The 22,462-nt window shown below is 34.8% G+C and overlaps 1 protein-coding gene across 1 annotated transcript; it reads left to right on the forward strand.

Moving 5' to 3' along the window:
- The first annotated feature begins 331 nt into the window (after nt 1–331).
- LOC140001260 (ranBP2-like and GRIP domain-containing protein 4) lies at nt 332–5,248 on the forward strand. The gene is made up of 5 exons (XM_072032437.1): nt 332–401; nt 918–1,029; nt 2,006–2,158; nt 3,042–3,099; nt 4,256–5,248. Exons 3-5 carry the CDS (start codon nt 2,027–2,029, stop codon nt 4,360–4,362), a joined length of 297 nt encoding a protein of 98 aa, XP_071888538.1. The 5' UTR covers nt 332–401; nt 918–1,029; nt 2,006–2,026; the 3' UTR covers nt 4,363–5,248.
- Nucleotides 5,249–22,462: the final 17,214 nt, after the last annotated feature.

The raw sequence follows: 22,462 nt of genomic DNA on the forward strand, positions 1-22,462 counted from the left end.
GGCTGTACTTTAAATGTAGCAGACTCTCTTCTTCTACTTCTTCTACACTCTTCAGTAAGAAGTGGTTGTGAAATGTCACAAGTATTAAGGCTTGTTGCTTGCTTCACCAGTAACCTCAATTTCACGTTTGTAGCCTTGGCCAGTTACAGGAAAAGCATTGTTTTCCAAATCCCACATCTTTCAGAAACAAAACTTTGGGTATGAGGAGCGGACTGGAGCTGATAACTAGTTATCAAATTCAGTCTCTCAAAAAGTATCAGAAGGGTCTTCCTATGCAATTACTTTGAAAGTGTTGTACATCTAAAATGTGCTTGTTGTGTGTTTTCCGTTCAGAAATAGTTGAAAGGATTCCAGTTCGCTAAGCTGTATTTTGAAATAAAGGAATATGAACTTGCTAAAAGGTAATACGCGTTGCTGTATTCTGCTATTCTGTTCTCTAAAGTACTTTAGAAAAGCTAAGTGAATATGAAGTAGACTGGAGAAATCAAGATCACTATCATGCTGCTTTACAGTAGCAGTAGATGTGGGTATCAAGTGCTGTTTAAATCTTTATAAAACAGCAACTTAGATAATTAGTTACGTGATATTGAAAAACTTGCTGTTTGAAATGGCTTTTATTCCATTGTATTATGAAGCAATTACAGTTACAGTTTCTTTCTCTCTTTTTTTTTTTTTTTTTTTTTTTTTTTTTTTAATAAATACCAATACTTGGTGGCAAATAAGTAGCGTCTGTACATGTAAAAATAATGTTCTGTACTTTAAGGTCCAGACCAGGTATCTGGAACCAACCATGACTGCATTTCCTGTATCACATGTTAAATTCCTGCCCCGCTTCCGTGGACACTGGGGGGGGGCGGGGGAGGACAGAGGGACTCGTATTATTGAGGAATATTGATCCTTTTTTTCCTGCTCCATAGGTATATATTTACATACCTCAGTGTGCAAAAGAGAGATGCGAGAGCACACAGATTTCTTGGACAAATTTATGAAGCTGAGGACAACATAGAAGAAGCTTTTGGATGTTACAGGGTAAGTACTCCACCGACCTCCGATGTCCTGCTTTAATCCATTGTAAAGGGACTTTTAAAATCATTCTGTTCTGGACTTTTCTTAAATGCATAGAAGAAAACATGTTTGTGGAAAAAGTGTAATATGTATGCTTTCTGTTGCCAAAGGTGTATATGACATACTGCAGAGGGGATTCTTCATTTGATGTGTTTTGCTTCATCAGTATTTTTTTTTAAGATGATTCTTTTGTGACCTAGACTGGGTCTTTGTGCTAGCTGCTACTAAATTCTTTCCATATCTTACATTGCCCTTTGGATTAGGGAATTTGACAGCAGTGACAGATTCTTAGCAAGGGCTCAGGTGACAGCAGTAATCTAGTTGCTACTGGAAGACTAGACCTAGGGTGTTTTCTAGTTGTTCGTATTTATTGCTTTTTTGGGGGGTTTTGTTTGGGGGGGTGTGAGATGGGGCAGGGCGAACATAATTGACATTTATTTGTATGATTGCCCAATGAAAAATTCACCATCAGAATGCCTTTGTTCAGGTTTTGGGGAGGGAGAGGATGTGCTCAAAAGTTTTGCTGCCAATACATCCCAGCTTGTCGTAGGGTGTGACTTAATTATATATTTCTTCAAAAATGTCTATATGGAGTTAGACTAAAGGTACGTAAGAGTCCAGCTGCCTGCGTATAGCTGGTGGTGGGGGCAGAGTAGCTGGCTTCTGCGTTTTTTCCCTTGGAAATTCTTTCTTTTCTGAATTTTTGCTCTTTTGAGTTGCAGCAGATGTATCTGGGTGCTGTAGACTAGTGATGCATTTAGCAACTGAGGTCTTTCTTAACTCATTCAAAAAGTATTTACTAATAGATCTGTCTAATTTGAATACCTGTGTCTTTTCAATGACTGTTATAATTTTCTTTCCCATTCTGTGTGGATTGCAAGATCAAGTTACCTTTTTTTTCCTGCCTTTTTTTCCGGTGTGCGTGCATGGGGAAAACTAGCGTTCTGTGGAGTTGAACCCAATGCAGAAAGATCTAGTACTGAAGATAGCGGAGTTACTGTGCAATAATGCCGTCACTGATGAAAGAGCAAAATACTGGGTTGAAAAATCTGCTAAGTTGTTTCCTGGAAGCCCTGCTGTTTACAAGTTGAAGGTAAATGCCAATTTCCAACCTCTGTTCTGTGACGTTCAGAAGCTTCTAGCGTCTGACTGGAGGAGCACTTTTCCCGTGTCATCTTCTGTAAAACTTCCTGGCTAAATTATTTTAGAATCTTGAGTATTAAATCTAATGGAATTAATATTCTTTAGATGTAATTCTTCTAGAATTTATTCTATTTTTCTAGATTTCCTATTCTTCTATTTAAAGAAATGTTAATTTCTCTGCCATTTGACACTTCGGTCTAGCTTTCAAGAAAACTGCAACTGCAGGCTTTCGTACACTTGTCAAGGTTTCAGGGTTGACAGTCTTCAAAAATGCAGGAAAATCATGTTAGTAGTCACATCCAAGAAGTTAAGACTAGGTAGGCAGTTCTCTATTTATTGTGTGACTGGCAGGAAGGTATCAGGCCTGAGAACTCAGACTTCCTTGCCCTCTATGCTGCTTGTTTGTTTTCTAAATTTGGATTAAATAGAGCAGAAAGTAAGGAATGCTCTAACTCTCGATTGCTGCGTAAAAGCCTTCAGTCGCACAGTCTGACTTTTGCACAGGTATTAGTTTTGTGTAACACAGCAGCAATGACACTTAGTCTTAAGATGTTTGTTTTAGACAGGCTATTCTGTGGCAGGGTATGCTGCCTTTGAACCAAATGGTTTCACAAGCTGAACATGCCATCCATAAGAGACAAATTCTGATTTTTTTTCCCTATTTTAAATGTTTGAGTGTTTCATTAAGCTTCGTAATAACTGGAAGCTTTTCAGCTTTAATAGTTTAAGTAATGTAGTTTGTGTGGTGGAGGCAAGAGTTGTCTGTTAATGTAGTTGTTGAAAAGGCCCACATGCAAGATGAAATATTAATGCGTTGCCTTCATGTTCAATAGGAGCAGTTGCTGGATTGTAAAGCACCATCGCTAGCGGAACTTCATAAATATGATGTTGGTAAGAGGCGTTACTCTCTGAAACTCAGCATAAACATGACTGTCTGTACCAGAGGTTCTTCTAGAAATACTTCGTATTGCAGTAAGAAGACAGATAGCAACACTGAACAGCTAGTATGGCCCTAATCACTCCAAAAGAGGAGTGAATATGTAAGGAGTTCCAATTTATGCTGTAACATGTTGCTGAGAAGCAGTATTGTTATGCTTGGTTCTTAAGAATCTGTCACATACTTCCCTACTTCTATCCTTTCTGTGTTCTCTAGTCTGTTCTGATCCATTTTCATTTGCTGCTGCCTGTTTAGCTCTTTGTGTTTGGACATCGGTAAGCGTCAATGGGAAGGCAGGTCTGTCTTCCTATGTGACCTATGAATATAGGCTCCGAATATGTTTCTAACCATCTAAGAATGAATTCAGCTCTGTAATAATGGCAGTGTCGGACTAATACTGGTTTGGAACAATGGGCAGTAATGTTTGTGTTATCGTCATTTGTGCCAAAGATGTACACTTGGGTCTTCAAGACAGAACAAGGGAGGACCAGGAATGACAAAAAGGAATTTGCATTGGGGCTATATGGGTGCTCACGCTCATTGCTAATGTAGTCGGTTAGGTAGGACTAAATATTCGAGCAAGAGGCGTATCTATTAGTATTTTTAGAGTCGAGTGTGAGGCAGCCTTTATCAGAAATGAAAGTGCTCAGGTTCCCTAAATGGTGGACTGGCTTCTCTTTATTCTAAACTAAATTCTTAACAGAGAAACTGTGACTATTGTACATCAACTCTCATTGTATACAACTAAATTCCTCTTAATTTACTCAGTAGCAATTTGTTAAATTGCAGTTCTGAAGTGTTTCACTCAACGGGAAATAGGAGAGGTCCGGGTCTATTCAGCAGTTAATCACTTTCCTGAAGCCATAACAAAAAGGAAACTTTGGCTACCTCATGTTTCAGTCCGTGCATAGATTGATTCAAACAAGTCATGGAACAAAACTTTGAGCATTTCTCCGTAATTCTTTAGGAGATTACTTTTTCATTTCAATATGTCTTGCTTTATGCTGGTCGCTGTAAACGCTTAAAATACACTTTCGCTGTTTTGGATAAGCAGTCTTTATTTATTTAAGACTATATTTTTAATGTAAAGTGTGTTCTTTTTCTCCACAGATAACACCTTACCATCCCATTTAGGTAAAAGTCAGAGTAATAGCGAACTGCAAGTCGCCCGTCAGAATCTCCAGGTAGGAACTGTAATGGCCTCAGACATTTTGTAATGATCAGTAATGTTACAAAGATTCTCACTTTTGACAGAGAATTCAGAAATTACTAACTATATCACTGTCATCATCCACCTCTTCCCCTAAATTAGTTCACTGACTTGGTAATGACATGGGTAGTGGTTAGATCAGAGATTTGCTCTGCTGAAGGGAGTTTGAACACAGTGCTATTATTCCAAGAGTTGTGTCTTGTGATGCGGTGTTGGCATGGAGAGAAACACCTGCAAGCACTGCTTTTCCTGACAGCACCTGAAACTATGCTCTTCACTCTGGGCATTCAAGAGCACTTGCCCTCTTGACTTGATCTTCTGTGAAGACCATCCCTTCTGCCTTTACTTTTCTGCTGCTGGTGACTCCCAATAGTTTATCCACCAGCAGGCTTGGGCCACTAACTAAAGAGCTCCCAAACCTGCATTGGTTTTATTCTGTAACAGCTTCTGTGCTTCTGCTAGATTTCCTGCTGGGACTGTCTTTTGCACCATCCAAGATCAAAAGAATTGTGCGTATCTTTTTTCTCACCACTTTCCTAGAGGTGCTTTCCACTAACTGAAGAAACAATACAGCAATCTAGTGTTTAGGGCACTGGACTCTTTTGTCTTACAGATAATAGCATTATCCAAAACTTCTGGAAACAAAATCCTACTTTTAATTGTCTATGCTGTTACTTGAACAGCCATGCAGAGTTGAATTCTGCATTTTGGAAGGCCAAGCAGTCCTGCCGCAAATCCAATTGAATGTAGATGGCCATTAGGATACTTCTAATTAGTCAGCTATTGTGTAACACTATAATTAAAAACAAAACCTAAGCATATCTGCAGAGGAAAGAATTCTAGTTCACTATAAATCGGTAATTTCATGTGTTTCAAAGGCGTTTCAACATTTTTTTTCCTTGGTATAGAGGGAGCATTCAGCACAGGAGAAATATGCACTGGAACTTGAGAGACGAGAACGTGCTCTAGTTGAGCGAGAAAAATTGCTTCACAGATGTGAAGCAGCTTTCGCTGCAATAAAAGATGCTGATGAAGACATTTAGGCAGTACTTGGAACTATGAAAAAAGTACAATAACTTACTTAGTGATTCTTATTGCTCCCCATACATTTTAACTTGCTTGTAGTTTTCTTAAGCCATCATATGTTTGCTGGATATAATGCTTATTTCTTTAAAGTGTTTGAAACCCCCAAATGAAAGATTTAGCATAAAAAGTGCCAAACTGTTGTTAGTGAGTTTGGTGTGGTTTCCAGTTCAGAATGGTGCAATGAATTGTGGGATGTGTAGGTACAGATTACTGTTGAAATTTGGGAAAACTAGATTAAAATGAAGCAGTTAACCACTGGGTTAGAGAGGTCAGTAAGACTGGTGCTTCCAGTATTTGCAGGTCTTCGGAACAGACTAGACAAACATTTGGCAGGAATGAAGTGATGCACTTTATTATGATACAGATGGTACCCGATTTGATAATGGAATTGGATGGTTTAGACATCCTGGCACCACCTACAACAGCCCTGTGGTCTGTGAAATTATTGCCAAATCCCTGAAGAACTGTGAAATTATTGTCAAAACCCCAAATATGCAAGCCTTATAAAGCATTGTGTAATGTGGTTTGGAGAAATTGAGAATATTAATTCTTTTTTATTTCCTCTCAAAACCTTTCACTTATAATTCTGCTGTCCCTGACTGTTTTGAAAGTTTATGGTCAATTTCAAGCCACCTTGCTCCTGTTCCATCCCAAGCTGGGCAAGCTTTTCCTAGGCTTGGTTAACTCTAAAGGTTTGGCCTTTTCAATGGAAGTAATTGAGCACTCCGTTTGGAGCCGATCTGTAGCATTTTCTTTGTTGATGAGATCATTTCTATATTTACCGCTTAAGTCCTTTTTGCAGCATGATAACAGTCTGAGAGTGACGCTTAAGAAAATGTAGTGGATGGTTGAATTCCTAGTGCAGAAGACAACACTTCTGAACAAAAAGCTATTTTCACATAGAAGATTCTCACGGTTTCTGAGAAATGGAATGTTATTTTCTGAAAACATTTGTTTTATACTCGGCTTCAAAGCCTCAGTGTTGTTTTTTTTTTTCAGAATCTGCTGGAAAATATTTAATTATATTTCAAATTTCCAGTGAAGGGGAAAAAAGACACATTCCTTGGTTTCTTTTTCAAGGCACGCAGGTTTTTGACTGTTACAAGTAATTGTCACTTCAATTTTCCTTTGTTGCAGTTTCTTTTGTCTGTTTTTGCTTATATTTTAATGGTATGTACTGGTATTAAATTATATTGTGGACTAATAATAACAACAAATATTAAAAGATTACTATCTTGAGTTTCACAATTATTTTTTTCCAATTCGATGAAATGTAGCACGTATTGGATACATTCCTGGACATTGCAGGACAGGTGTTTAAGTACAGGTGAACTAAAGCGTCTTAACTATCAGCAGTGAATAGTTAGAATATTTGAAAGATTCAAAAAAGGGAGAATTGGGCATATTTGAGGTTAAAATGGATGCTAAAAAAAAAAAATGAGCTAAGTGTAAACAAAAGCTTTGACATTTGTTTTCATTCACAATTCTTTCCCACACCTGACTTAACTGAGGAATGTACAAGAGGATCAATGAGAAGATCTAGGTATTTTCTGGAAAAAAAAAAAAAAGATCCATAGGCTGTACACCATGGCTCCCATTTTCTTTATATTTCTTCTTAATATGTGGTGTGGATGTTGCTTTCTTCACTACTGGTGGTATGTGCAGATTGGACCATGAAGAATTACAAATTTGATCTTTGAAAGTTTGTCCTGTTTTTTAACACTGAAATGGAACTTAGTTGGGAATTATTTCTAAAAAGACTCTCTTGTTAATCACGTTTTAAAATTTGATATTTCTCTAGCAGCATGAGACAAAAATGAGCCAACTGAGAGAAACCTTGAGAAAAATGACTGATGAAAATAACGAACTGAGGTCATCGCTTAACTCTCTGAGGGAAAATAACGAATTGCTAAAAACCCAGGCAAGATTAATTATTTCCTGTTACTAGCTTTACGAGTTACAGTCAAGTAGTCAAGCAGTACAGTCAAGTTTATAAGTAGCTTTGCAAGTTACAGTCAACAATTTTAAATGTTTGAACAAGTTGTTTGCAAAATTGCTGATTTTGTTTCTTTAAGACAAGAATTGTGTGAATGGTTGTAAATACTTTCTGCTTCGTTTTCTAGTACATGAAATTTAGTCTCTCAGAGCTTTTGCAGTATTAAAGACTTTAGAGTTAGTTATTTTTGAAAGTGTTAATTAAAGGAGTATTTTCTCTGTTCTTAAAGGCACGCTGAGACAGTGGTTCACAAGAATACAAAGTTAAAGTTTTCTTCTCACTTGACTTAAATCTGACCTAAATGCTGACAAGCAAATTGCTGCCTAAACTCTTTTGACCGTTGCTCCTTCAGTGAATTGCAGTTCTGATGGTCTTGAGTATGATTAAAATCATCTGCTTCCTAGTCTCAGTAAAATCTTTCTTTCTCTTTCTCTTTTGTGCAAACTGAAGTATTCATAGAGGACTTACATGATGATCAGGATGCTTGTTGTATCCATAGAGTATGCTACTTATATTTAAATGGCGGTTATAGTTTGCCCCATATTGTTTTCTCACAGGTCATGCTCAGTAACAGTGTTATTTTCTGAAAACATTTGTTTTATACTCAGCTTCAAAGCCTCAGTGTTGGTTTTTTTTTCAGAATCTGCTGGAAAATATTTAATTATATTACAGATTTCCAGTGAAGGGGAAAAAAGACACATTCCTTGGTTTCTTTTTCAAGGCACGCAGGTTTTTGACTGTTACAAGTAATTGTCGCTTCAATTTTCCTTTGTTGCAGTTTCTTTTGTCTGTTTTTGCTTATATTTTAATGGTATGTACTGGTATTAAATTATATTGTGGACTAATAATAACAACAAATATTAAAAGATTACTATCTTGAGTTTCACAATTATTTTTTTCCAATTCGATGAAATGTAGCACGTATTGGATACATTCCTGGACATTGCAGGACAGGTGTTTAAGTACAGGTGAACTAAAGCGTCTTAACTATCAGCAGTGAATAGTTAGAATATTTGAAAGATTCAAAAAAGGGAGAATTGGGCATATTTGTGGTTAAAATGGATGCTAAAAAAAAAAAAGAGCTAAGTGTAAACAAAAGCTTTGACATTTGTTTTCATTCACAATTCTTTCCCACACCTGACTTAACTGAGGAATGTACAAGAGGATCAATGAGAAGATCTAGGTATTTTCTGGAAAAAAAAAAAAAAAAAGATCCATAGGCTGTACACCATGGCTCCCATTTTCTTTATATTTCTTCTTAATATGTGGTGTGGATGTTGCTTTCTTCACTACTGGTGGTATGTGCAGATTGGACCATGAAGAATTACAAATTTGATCTTTGAAAGTTTGTCCTGTTTTTTAACACTGAAATGGAACTTAGTTGGGAATTATTTCTAAAAAGACTCTCTTGTTAATCACGTTTTAAAATTTGATATTTCTCTAGCAGCATGAGACAAAAATGAGCCAACTGAGAGAAACCTTGAGAAAAATGACTGATGAAAATAAGCAGCATGAGACAAAAATGAGCCAACTGAGAGAAACCTTGAGAAAAATGACTGATGAAAATAACGAACTGAGGTCATCGCTTAACTCTCTGAGGGAAAATAACGAATTGCTAAAAACCCAGGCAAGATTAATTATTTCCTGTTACTAGCTTTACGAGTTACAGTCAAGTAGTCAAGCAGTACAGTCAAGTTTATAAGTAGCTTTGCAAGTTACAGTCAACAATTTTAAATGTTTGAACAAGTTGTTTGCAAAATTGCTGATTTTGTTTCTTTAAGACAAGAATTGTGTGAATGGTTGTAAATACTTTCTGCTTCGTTTTCTAGTACATGAAATTTAGTCTCTCAGAGCTTTTGCAGTATTAAAGACTTTAGAGTTAGTTATTTTTGAAAGTGTTAATTAAAGGAGTATTTTCTCTGTTCTTAAAGGCACGCTGAGACAGTGGTTCACAAGAATACAAAGTTAAAGTTTTCTTCTCACTTGACTTAAATCTGACCTAAATGCTGACAAGCAAATTGCTGCCTAAACTCTTTTGACCGTTGCTCCTTCAGTGAATTGCAGTTCTGATGCTCTTGAGTATGATTAAAATCATCTGCTTCCTAGTCTCAGTAAAATCTTTCTTTCTCTTTCTCTTTTGTGCAAACTGAAGTATTCATAGAGGACTTACATGATGATCAGGATGCTTGTTGTATCCATAGAGTATGCTACTTATATTTAAATGGCGGTTATAGTTTGCCCCATATTGTTTTCTCACAGGTCATGCTCAGTAACAGTGTTATTTTCTGAAAACATTTGTTTTATACTCAGCTTCAAAGCCTCAGTGTTGTTTTTTTTTTCAGAATCTGCTGGAAAATATTTAATTATATTTCAAATTTCCAGTGAAGGGGAAAATAGACACATTCCTTGGTTTCTTTTTCAAGGCACGCAGGTTTTTGACTGTTACAAGTAATTGTCGCTTCAATTTTCCTTTGTTGCAGTTTCTTTTGTCTGTTTTTGCTTATATTTTAATGGTATGTACTGGTATTAAATTATATTGTGGACTAATAATAACAACAAATATTAAAAGATTACTATCTTGAGTTTCACAATTATTTTTTTCCAATTCGATGAAATGTAGCACGTATTGGATACATTCCTGGACATTGCAGGACAGGTGTTTAAGTACAGGTGAACTAAAGCGTCTTAACTATCAGCAGTGAATAGTTAGAATATTTGAAAGATTCAAAAAAGGGAGAATTGGGCATATTTGTGGTTAAAATGGATGCTAAAAAAAAAAAAGAGCTAAGTGTAAACAAAAGCTTTGACATTTGTTTTCATTCACAATTCTTTCCCACACCTGACTTAACTGAGGAATGTACAAGAGGATCAATGAGAAGATCTAGGTATTTTCTGGAAAAAAAAAAAAAGATCCATAGGCTGTACACCATGGCTCCCATTTTCTTTATATTTCTTCTTAATATGTGGTGTGGATGTTGCTTTCTTCACTACTGGTGGTATGTGCAGATTGGACCATGAAGAATTACAAATTTGATCTTTGAAAGTTTGTCCTGTTTTTTAACACTGAAATGGAACTTAGTTGGGAATTATTTCTAAAAAGACTCTCTTGTTAATCACGTTTTAAAATTTGATGTTTCTCTAGCAGCATGAGACAAAAATGAGCCAACTGAGAGAAACCTTGAGAAAAATGACTGATGAAAATAACGAACTGAGGTCATCGCTTAACTCTCTGAGGGAAAATAACGAATTGCTAAAAACCCAGGCAAGATTAATTATTTCCTGTTACTAGCTTTACGAGTTACAGTCAAGTAGTCAAGCAGTACAGTCAAGTTTATAAGTAGCTTTGCAAGTTACAGTCAACAATTTTAAATGTTTGAACAAGTTGTTTGCAAAATTGCTGATTTTGTTTCTTTAAGACAAGAATTGTGTGAATGGTTGTAAATACTTTCTGCTTCGTTTTCTAGTACATGAAATTTAGTCTCTCAGAGCTTTTGCAGTATTAAAGACTTTAGAGTTAGTTATTTTTGAAAGTGTTAATTAAAGGAGTATTTTCTCTGTTCTTAAAGGCACGCTGAGACAGTGGTTCACAAGAATACAAAGTTAAAGTTTTCTTCTCACTTGACTTAAATCTGACCTAAGTGCTGACAAGCAAATTGCTGCCTAAACTCTTTTGACCGTTGCTCCTTCAGTGAATTGCAGTTCTGATGGACTTGAGTATGATTAAAATCATCTGCTTCCTAGTCTCAGTAAAATCTTTCTTTCTCTTTCTCTTTTGTGCAAACTGAAGTATTCATAGAGGACTTACATGATGATCAGGATGCTTGTTGTATCCATAGAGTATGCTACTTATATTTAAATGGCGGTTATAGTTTGCCCCATATTGTTTTCTCACAGGTCATGCTCAGTAACAGTGTTATTTTCTGAAAACATTTGTTTTATACTCAGCTTCAAAGCCTCAGTGTTGTTTTTTTTTTCAGAATCTGCTGGAAAATATTTAATTATATTTCAAATTTCCAGTGAAGGGGAAAATAGACACATTCCTTGGTTTCTTTTTCAAGGCACGCAGGTTTTTGACTGTTACAAGTAATTGTCGCTTCAATTTTCCTTTGTTGCAGTTTCTTTTGTCTGTTTTTGCTTATATTTTAATGGTATGTACTGGTATTAAATTATATTGTGGACTAATAATAACAACAAATATTAAAAGATTACTATCTTGAGTTTCACAATTATTTTTTTCCAATTCGATGAAATGTAGCACGTATTGGATACATTCCTGGACATTGCAGGACAGGTGTTTAAGTACAGGTGAACTAAAGCGTCTTAACTATCAGCAGTGAATAGTTAGAATATTTGAAAGATTCAAAAAAGGGAGAATTGGGCATATTTGTGGTTAAAATGGATGCTAAAAAAAAAAAAGAGCTAAGTGTAAACAAAAGCTTTGACATTTGTTTTCATTCACAATTCTTTCCCACACCTGACTTAACTGAGGAATGTACAAGAGGATCAATGAGAAGATCTAGGTATTTTCTGGAAAAAAAAAAAAAAAGATCCATAGGCTGTACACCATGGCTCCCATTTTCTTTATATTTCTTCTTAATATGTGGTGTGGATGTTGCTTTCTTCACTACTGGTGGTATGTGCAGATTGGACCATGAAGAATTACAAATTTGATCTTTGAAAGTTTGACCTGTTTTTTAACACTGAAATGGAACTTAGTTGGGAATTATTTCTAAAAAGACTCTCTTGTTAATCACGTTTTAAAATTTGATGTTTCTCTAGCAGCATGAGATAAAAATGAGCCAACTGAGAGAAACCTTGAGAAAAATGACTGATGAAAATAACGAACTGAGGTCATCGCTTAACTCTCTGAGGGAAAATATCGAATTGCTAAAATCCCAGGCAAGATTAATTATTTCCTGTTACTAGCTTTACGAGTTACAGTCAAGTAGTCAAGCAGTACAGTCAAGTTTATAAGTAGCTTTGCAAGTTACAGTCAACAATTTTAAATGTTTGAACAAGTTGTTTGCAAAATTGCTGATTTTGTTTCTTTAAGACAAGAATTGTGTGAATGGTTGTAAATACTTTCTGCTTCGTTTTCTAGTACATGAAATTTAGTCTCTCAGAGCTTTTGCAGTATTAAAGACTTTAGAGTTAGTTATTTTTGAAAGTGTTAATTAAAGGAGTATTTTCTCTGTTCTTAAAGGCACGCTGAGACAGTGGTTCACAAGAATACAAAGTTAAAGTTTTCTTCTCACTTGACTTAAATCTGACCTAAGTGCTGACAAGCAAATTGCTGCCTAAACTCTTTTGACCGTTGCTCCTTCAGTGAATTGCAGTTCTGATGGACTTGAGTATGATTAAAATCATCTGCTTCCTAGTCTCAGTAAAATCTTTCTTTCTCTTTCTCTTTTGTGCAAACTGAAGTATTCATAGAGGACTTACATGATGATCAGGATGCTTGTTGTATCCATAGAGTATGCTACTTATATTTAAATGGCGGTTATAGTTTGCCCCATATTGTTTTCTCACAGGTCATGCTCAGTAACAGTGTTATTTTCTGAAAACATTTGTTTTATACTCAGCTTCAAAGCCTCAGTGTTGGTTTTTTTTTCAGAATCTGCTGGAAAATATTTAATTATATTTCAAATTTCCAGTGAAGGGGAAAAAAGACACATTCCTTGGTTTCTTTTTCAAGGCACGCAGGTTTTTGACTGTTACAAGTAATTGTCGCTTCAATTTTCCTTTGTTGCAGTTTCTTTTGTCTGTTTTTGCTTATATTTTAATGGTATGTACTGGTATTAAATTATATTGTGGACTAATAATAATAACAAATATTAAAAGATAACTATCTTGAGTTTCACAATTATTTTTTTCCAATTCAATGAAATGTAGCACGTATTGGATACATTCCTGGACACTGCAGGACAGGTGTTTAAGTACAGGTGAACTAAAGCATCTTAACTATCAGCAGTGAATAGTTAGAATATTTGAAAGATTCAAAAAAGGGAGAATTGGGCATATTTTTGGTTAAAATGGATGCTAAAAGAAAAAAGAGCTAAGTGTAAACAAAAGCTTTGACATTTGTTTTCATTCACAATTCTTTCCCACACCTGACTTAACTGAGGAATGTACAAGAGGATCAATGAGAAGATCTAGGTATTTTCTGGAAAAAAAAAAAGATCCATAGGCTGTACACCATGGCTCCCATTTTCTTTATATTTCTTCTTAATATGTGGTGTGGATGTTGCTTTCTTCACTACTGGTGGTATGTGCAGATTGGACCATGAAGAATTACAAATTTGATCTTTGAAAGTTTGTCCTGTTTTTTAACACTGAAATGGAACTTAGTTGGGAATTATTTCTAAAAAGACTCTCTTGTTAATCACGTTTTAAAATTTGATGTTTCTCTAGCAGCATGAGACAAAAATGAGCCAACTGAGAGAAACCTTGAGAAAAATGACTGATGAAAATAAGCAGCATGAGACAAAAATGAGCCAACTGAGAGAAACCTTGAGAAAAATGACTGATGAAAATAACGAACTGAGGTCATCGCTTAACTCTCTGAGGGAAAATAACGAATTGCTAAAAACCCAGGCAAGATTAATTATTTCCTGTTACTAGCTTTACGAGTTACAGTCAAGTAGTCAAGCAGTACAGTCAAGTTTATAAGTAGCTTTGCAAGTTACAGTCAACAATTTTAAATGTTTGAACAAGTTGTTTGCAAAATTGCTGATTTTGTTTCTTTAAGACAAGAATTGTGTGAATGGTTGTAAATACTTTCTGCTTAGTTTTCTAGTACATGAAATTTAGTCTCTCAGAGCTTTTGCAGTATTAAAGACTTTAGAGTTAGTTATTTTTGAAAGTGTTAATTAAAGGAGTATTTTCTCTGTTCTTAAAGGCACGCTGAGACAGTGGTTCACAAGAATACAAAGTTAAAGTTTTCTTCTCACTTGACTTAAATCTGACCTAAGTGCTGACAAGCAAATTGCTGCCTAAACTCTTTTGACCGTTGCTCCTTCAGTGAATTGCAGTTCTGATGGACTTGAGTATGATTAAAATCATCTGCTTCCTAGTCTCAGTAAAATCTTTCTTTCTCTTTCTCTTTTGTGCAAACTGAAGTATTCATAGAGGACTTACATGATGATCAGGATGCTTGTTGTATCCATAGAGTATGCTACTTATATTTAAATGGCGGTTATAGTTTGCCCCATATTGTTTTCTCACAGGTCATGCTCAGTAACAGTGTTATTTTCTGAAAACATTTGTTTTATACTCAGCTTCAAAGCCTCAGTGTTGGTTTTTTTTTCAGAATCTGCTGGAAAATATTTAATTATATTTCAAATTTCCAGTGAAGGGGAAAATAGACACATTCCTTGGTTTCTTTTTCAAGGCACGCAGGTTTTTGACTGTTACAAGTAATTGTCGCTTCAATTTTCCTTTGTTGCAGTTTCTTTTGTCTGTTTTTGCTTATATTTTAATGGTATGTACTGGTATTAAATTATATTGTGGACTAATAATAACAACAAATATTAAAAGATTACTATCTTGAGTTTCACAATTATTTTTTTCCAATTCGATGAAATGTAGCACGTATTGGATACATTCCTGGACATTGCAGGACAGGTGTTTAAGTACAGGTGAACTAAAGCGTCTTAACTATCAGCAGTGAATAGTTAGAATATTTGAAAGATTCAAAAAAGGGAGAATTGGGCATATTTGTGGTTAAAATGGATGCTAAAAAAAAAAAAGAGCTAAGTGTAAACAAAAGCTTTGACATTTGTTTTCATTCACAATTCTTTCCCACACCTGACTTAACTGAGGAATGTACAAGAGGATCAATGAGAAGATCTAGGTATTTTCTGGAAAAAAAAAAAAAGATCCATAGGCTGTACACCATGGCTCCCATTTTCTTTATATTTCTTCTTAATATGTGGTGTGGATGTTGCTTTCTTCACTACTGGTGGTATGTGCAGATTGGACCATGAAGAATTACAAATTTGATCTTTGAAAGTTTGTCCTGTTTTTTAACACTGAAATGGAACTTAGTTGGGAATTATTTCTAAAAAGACTCTCTTGTTAATCACGTTTTAAAATTTGATGTTTCTCTAGCAGCATGAGACAAAAATGAGCCAACTGAGAGAAACCTTGAGAAAAATGACTGATGAAAATAACGAACTGAGGTCATCGCTTAACTCTCTGAGGGAAAATAACGAATTGCTAAAAACCCAGGCAAGATTAATTATTTCCTGTTACTAGCTTTACGAGTTACAGTCAAGTAGTCAAGCAGTACAGTCAAGTTTATAAGTAGCTTTGCAAGTTACAGTCAACAATTTTAAATGTTTGAACAAGTTGTTTGCAAAATTGCTGATTTTGTTTCTTTAAGACAAGAATTGTGTGAATGGTTGTAAATACTTTCTGCTTCGTTTTCTAGTACATGAAATTTAGTCTCTCAGAGCTTTTGCAGTATTAAAGACTTTAGAGTTAGTTATTTTTGAAAGTGTTAATTAAAGGAGTATTTTCTCTGTTCTTAAAGGCACGCTGAGACAGTGGTTCACAAGAATACAAAGTTAAAGTTTTCTTCTCACTTGACTTAAATCTGACCTAAGTGCTGACAAGCAAATTGCTGCCTAAACTCTTTTGACCGTTGCTCCTTCAGTGAATTGCAGTTCTGATGGACTTGAGTATGATTAAAATCATCTGCTTCCTAGTCTCAGTAAAATCTTTCTTTCTCTTTCTCTTTTGTGCAAACTGAAGTATTCATAGAGGACTTACATGATGATCAGGATGCTTGTTGTATCCATAGAGTATGCTACTTATATTTAAATGGCGGTTATAGTTTGCCCCATATTGTTTTCTCACAGGTCATGCTCAGTAACAGTGTTATTTTCTGAAAACATTTGTTTTATACTCAGCTTCAAAGCCTCAGTGTTGTTTTTTTTTTCAGAATCTGCTGGAAAATATTTAATTATATTTCAAATTTCCAGTGAAGGGGAAAATAGACACATTCCTTGGTTTCTTTTTCAAGGCACGCAGGTTTTTGACTGTTACAAGTAATTGTCGCTTCAATTTTCCTTTGTTGCAGTTTCTTTTGTCTGTTTTTGCTTATATTTTAATGGTATGTACTGGTATTAAATTATATTGTGGACTAATAATAACAACAAATATTAAAAGATTACTATCTTGAGTTTCACAATTATTTTTTTCCAATTCGATGAAATGTAGCACGTATTGGATACATTCCTGGACATTGCAGGACAGGTGTTTAAGTACAGGTGAACTAAAGCGTCTTAACTATCAGCAGTGAATAGTTAGAATATTTGAAAGATTCAAAAAAGGGAGAATTGGGCATATTTGTGGTTAAAATGGATGCTAAAAAAAAAAAAGAGCTAAGTGTAAACAAAAGCTTTGACATTTGTTTTCATTCACAATTCTTTCCCACACCTGACTTAACTGAGGAATGTACAAGAGGATCAATGAGAAGATCTAGGTATTTTCTGGAAAAAAAAAAAAAAAGATCCATAGGCTGTACACCATGGCTCCCATTTTCTTTATATTTCTTCTTAATATGTGGTGTGGATGTTGCTTTCTTCACTACTGGTGGTATGTGCAGATTGGACCATGAAGAATTACAAATTTGATCTTTGAAAGTTTGACCTGTTTTTTAACACTGAAATGGAACTTAGTTGGGAATTATTTCTAAAAAGACTCTCTTGTTAATCACGTTTTAAAATTTGATGTTTCTCTAGCAGCATGAGATAAAAATGAGCCAACTGAGAGAAACCTTGAGAAAAATGACTGATGAAAATAACGAACTGAGGTCATCGCTTAACTCTCTGAGGGAAAATATCGAATTGCTAAAATCCCAGGCAAGATTAATTATTTCCTGTTACTAGCTTTACGAGTTACAGTCAAGTAGTCAAGCAGTACAGTCAAGTTTATAAGTAGCTTTGCAAGTTACAGTCAACAATTTTAAATGTTTGAACAAGTTGTTTGCAAAATTGCTGATTTTGTTTCTTTAAGACAAGAATTGTGTGAATGGTTGTAAATACTTTCTGCTTCGTTTTCTAGTACATGAAATTTAGTCTCTCAGAGCTTTTGCAGTATTAAAGACTTTAGAGTTAGTTATTTTTGAAAGTGTTAATTAAAGGAGTATTTTCTCTGTTCTTAAAGGCACGCTGAGACAGTGGTTCACAAGAATACAAAGTTAAAGTTTTCTTCTCACTTGACTTAAATCTGACCTAAGTGCTGACAAGCAAATTGCTGCCTAAACTCTTTTGACCGTTGCTCCTTCAGTGAATTGCAGTTCTGATGGACTTGAGTATGATTAAAATCATCTGCTTCCTAGTCTCAGTAAAATCTTTCTTTCTCTTTCTCTTTTGTGCAAACTGAAGTATTCATAGAGGACTTACATGATGATCAGGATGCTTGTTGTATCCATAGAGTATGCTACTTATATTTAAATGGCGGTTATAGTTTGCCCCATATTGTTTTCTCACAGGTCATGCTCAGTAACAGTGTTATTTTCTGAAAACATTTGTTTTATACTCAGCTTCAAAGCCTCAGTGTTGGTTTTTTTTTCAGAATCTGCTGGAAAATATTTAATTATATTTCAAATTTCCAGTGAAGGGGAAAAAAGACACATTCCTTGGTTTCTTTTTCAAGGCACGCAGGTTTTTGACTGTTACAAGTAATTGTCGCTTCAATTTTCCTTTGTTGCAGTTTCTTTTGTCTGTTTTTGCTTATATTTTAATGGTATGTACTGGTATTAAATTATATTGTGGACTAATAATAATAACAAATATTAAAAGATAACTATCTTGAGTTTCACAATTATTTTTTTCCAATTCAATGAAATGTAGCACGTATTGGATACATTCCTGGACACTGCAGGACAGGTGTTTAAGTACAGGTGAACTAAAGCATCTTAACTATCAGCAGTGAATAGTTAGAATATTTGAAAGATTCAAAAAAGGGAGAATTGGGCATATTTTTGGTTAAAATGGATGCTAAAAGAAAAAAGAGCTAAGTGTAAACAAAAGCTTTGACATTTGTTTTCATTCACAATTCTTTCCCACACCTGACTTAACTGAGGAATGTACAAGAGGATCAATGAGAAGATCTAGGTATTTTCTGGAAAAAAAAAAAGATCCATAGGCTGTACACCATGGCTCCCATTTTCTTTATATTTCTTCTTAATATGTGGTGTGGATGTTGCTTTCTTCACTACTGGTGGTATGTGCAGATTGGACCATGAAGAATTACAAATTTGATCTTTGAAAGTTTGTCCTGTTTTTTAACACTGAAATGGAACTTAGTTGGGAATTATTTCTAAAAAGACTCTCTTGTTAATCACGTTTTAAAATTTGATGTTTCTCTAGCAGCATGAGACAAAAATGAGCCAACTGAGAGAAACCTTGAGAAAAATGACTGATGAAAATAAGCAGCATGAGACAAAAATGAGCCAACTGAGAGAAACCTTGAGAAAAATGACTGATGAAAATAACGAACTGAGGTCATCGCTTAACTCTCTGAGGGAAAATAACGAATTGCTAAAAACCCAGGCAAGATTAATTATTTCCTGTTACTAGCTTTACGAGTTACAGTCAAGTAGTCAAGCAGTACAGTCAAGTTTATAAGTAGCTTTGCAAGTTACAGTCAACAATTTTAAATGTTTGAACAAGTTGTTTGCAAAATTGCTGATTTTGTTTCTTTAAGACAAGAATTGTGTGAATGGTTGTAAATACTTTCTGCTTAGTTTTCTAGTACATGAAATTTAGTCTCTCAGAGCTTTTGCAGTATTAAAGACTTTAGAGTTAGTTATTTTTGAAAGTGTTAATTAAAGGAGTATTTTCTCTGTTCTTAAAGGCACGCTGAGACAGTGGTTCACAAGAATACAAAGTTAAAGTTTTCTTCTCACTTGACTTAAATCTGACCTAAGTGCTGACAAGCAAATTGCTGCCTAAACTCTTTTGACCGTTGCTCCTTCAGTGAATTGCAGTTCTGATGGACTTGAGTATGATTAAAATCATCTGCTTCCTAGTCTCAGTAAAATCTTTCTTTCTCTTTCTCTTTTGTGCAAACTGAAGTATTCATAGAGGACTTACATGATGATCAGGATGCTTGTTGTATCCATAGAGTATGCTACTTATATTTAAATGGCGGTTATAGTTTGCCCCATATTGTTTTCTCACAGGTCATGCTCAGTAACAGTGTTATTTTCTGAAAACATTTGTTTTATACTCAGCTTCAAAGCCTCAGTGTTGGTTTTTTTTTCAGAATCTGCTGGAAAATATTTAATTATATTTCAAATTTCCAGTGAAGGGGAAAATAGACGCATTCCTTGGTTTCTTTTTCAAGGCACGCAGGTTTTTGACTGTTACAAGTAATTGTCGCTTCAATTTTCCTTTGTTGCAGTTTCTTTTGTCTGTTTTTGCTTATATTTTAATGGTATGTACTGGTATTAAATTATATTGTGGACTAATAATAACAACAAATATTAAAAGATTACTATCTTGAGTTTCACAATTATTTTTTTCCAATTCGATGAAATGTAGCACGTATTGGATACATTCCTGGACATTGCAGGACAGGTGTTTAAGTACAGGTGAACTAAAGCGTCTTAACTATCAGCAGTGAATAGTTAGAATATTTGAAAGATTCAAAAAAGGGAGAATTGGGCATATTTGTGGTTAAAATGGATGCTAAAAAAAAAAAAGAGCTGTGTAAACAAAAGCTTTGACATTTGTTTTCATTCACAATTCTTTCCCACACCTGACTTAACTGAGGAATGTACAAGAGGATCAATGAGAAGATCTAGGTATTTTCTGGAAAAAAAAAAAAAGATCCATAGGCTGTACACGTTGGCTCCCATTTTCTTTATATTTCTTCTTAATATGTGGTGTGGATGTTGCTTTCTTCACTACTGGTGGTATGTGCAGATTGGACCATGAAGAATTACAAATTTGATCTTTGAAAGTTTGTCCTGTTTTTTAACACTGAAATGGAACTTAGTTGGGAATTATTTCTAAAAAGACTCTCTTGTTAATCACGTTTTAAAATTTGATGTTTCTCTAGCAGCATGAGACAAAAATGAGCCAACTGAGAGAAACCTTGAGAAAAATGACTGATGAAAATAAGCAGCATGAGACAAAAATGAGCCAACTGAGAGAAACCTTGAGAAAAATGACTGATGAAAATAACGAACTGAGGTCATCGCTTAACTCTCTGAGGGAAAATAACGAATTGCTAAAAACCCAGGCAAGATTAATTATTTCCTGTTACTAGCTTTACGAGTTACAGTCAAGTAGTCAAGCAGTACAGTCAAGTTTATAAGTAGCTTTGCAAGTTACAGTCAACAATTTTAAATGTTTGAACAAGTTGTTTGCAAAATTGCTGATTTTGTTTCTTTAAGACAAGAATTGTGTGAATGGTTGTAAATACTTTCTGCTTAGTTTTCTAGTACATGAAATTTAGTCTCTCAGAGCTTTTGCAGTATTAAAGACTTTAGAGTTAGTTATTTTTGAAAGTGTTAATTAAAGGAGTATTTTCTCTGTTCTTAAAGGCACGCTGAGACAGTGGTTCACAAGAATACAAAGTTAAAGTTTTCTTCTCACTTGACTTAAATCTGACCTAAGTGCTGACAAGCAAATTGCTGCCTAAACTCTTTTGACCGTTGCTCCTTCAGTGAATTGCAGTTCTGATGGACTTGAGTATGATTAAAATCATCTGCTTCCTAGTCTCAGTAAAATCTTTCTTTCTCTTTCTCTTTTGTGCAAACTGAAGTATTCATAGAGGACTTACATGATGATCAGGATGCTTGTTGTATCCATAGAGTATGCTACTTATATTTAAATGGCGGTTATAGTTTGCCCCATATTGTTTTCTCACAGGTCATGCTCAGTAACAGTGTTATTTTCTGAAAACATTTGTTTTATACTCAGCTTCAAAGCCTCAGTGTTGGTTTTTTTTTCAGAATCTGCTGGAAAATATTTAATTATATTTCAAATTTCCAGTGAAGGGGAAAATAGACACATTCCTTGGTTTCTTTTTCAAGGCACGCAGGTTTTTGACTGTTACAAGTAATTGTCGCTTCAATTTTCCTTTGTTGCAGTTTCTTTTGTCTGTTTTTGCTTATATTTTAATGGTATGTACTGGTATTAAATTATATTGTGGACTAATAATAACAACAAATATTAAAAGATTACTATCTTGAGTTTCACAATTATTTTTTTCCAATTCGATGAAATGTAGCACGTATTGGATACATTCCTGGACACTGCAGGACAGGTGTTTAAGTACAGGTGAACTAAAGCATCTTAACTATCAGCAGTGAATAGTTAGAATATTTGAAAGATTCAAAAAAGGGAGAATTGGGCATATTTGTGGTTAAAATGGATGCTAAAAGAAAAAAGAGCTAAGTGTAAACAAAAGCTTTGACATTTGTTTTCATTCACAATTCTTTCCCACACCTGACTTAACTGAGGAATGTACAAGAGGATCAATGAGAAGATCTAGGTATTTTCTGGAAAAAAAAAAAGATCCATAGGCTGTACACCATGGCTCCCATTTTCTTTATATTTCTTCTTAATATGTGGTGTGGATGTTGCTTTCTTCACTACTGGTGGTATGTGCAGATTGGACCATGAAGAATTACAAATTTGATCTTTGAAAGTTTGTCCTGTTTTTTAACACTGAAATGGAACTTAGTTGGGAATTATTTCTAAAAAGACTCTCTTGTTAATCACGTTTTAAAATTTGATGTTTCTCTAGCAGCATGAGACAAAAATGAGCCAACTGAGAGAAACCTTGAGAAAAATGACTGATGAAAATAAGCAGCATGAGACAAAAATGAGCCAACTGAGAGAAACCTTGAGAAAAATGACTGATGAAAATAACGAACTGAGGTCATCGCTTAACTCTCTGAGGGAAAATAACGAATTGCTAAAAACCCAGGCAAGATTAATTATTTCCTGTTACTAGCTTTACGAGTTACAGTCAAGTAGTCAAGCAGTACAGTCAAGTTTAT

Source organism: Anas platyrhynchos, chromosome 39, assembly GCF_047663525.1.
Source record: "Anas platyrhynchos isolate ZD024472 breed Pekin duck chromosome 39, IASCAAS_PekinDuck_T2T, whole genome shotgun sequence".
Lineage (NCBI taxonomy): Eukaryota > Metazoa > Chordata > Aves > Anseriformes > Anatidae > Anas > Anas platyrhynchos.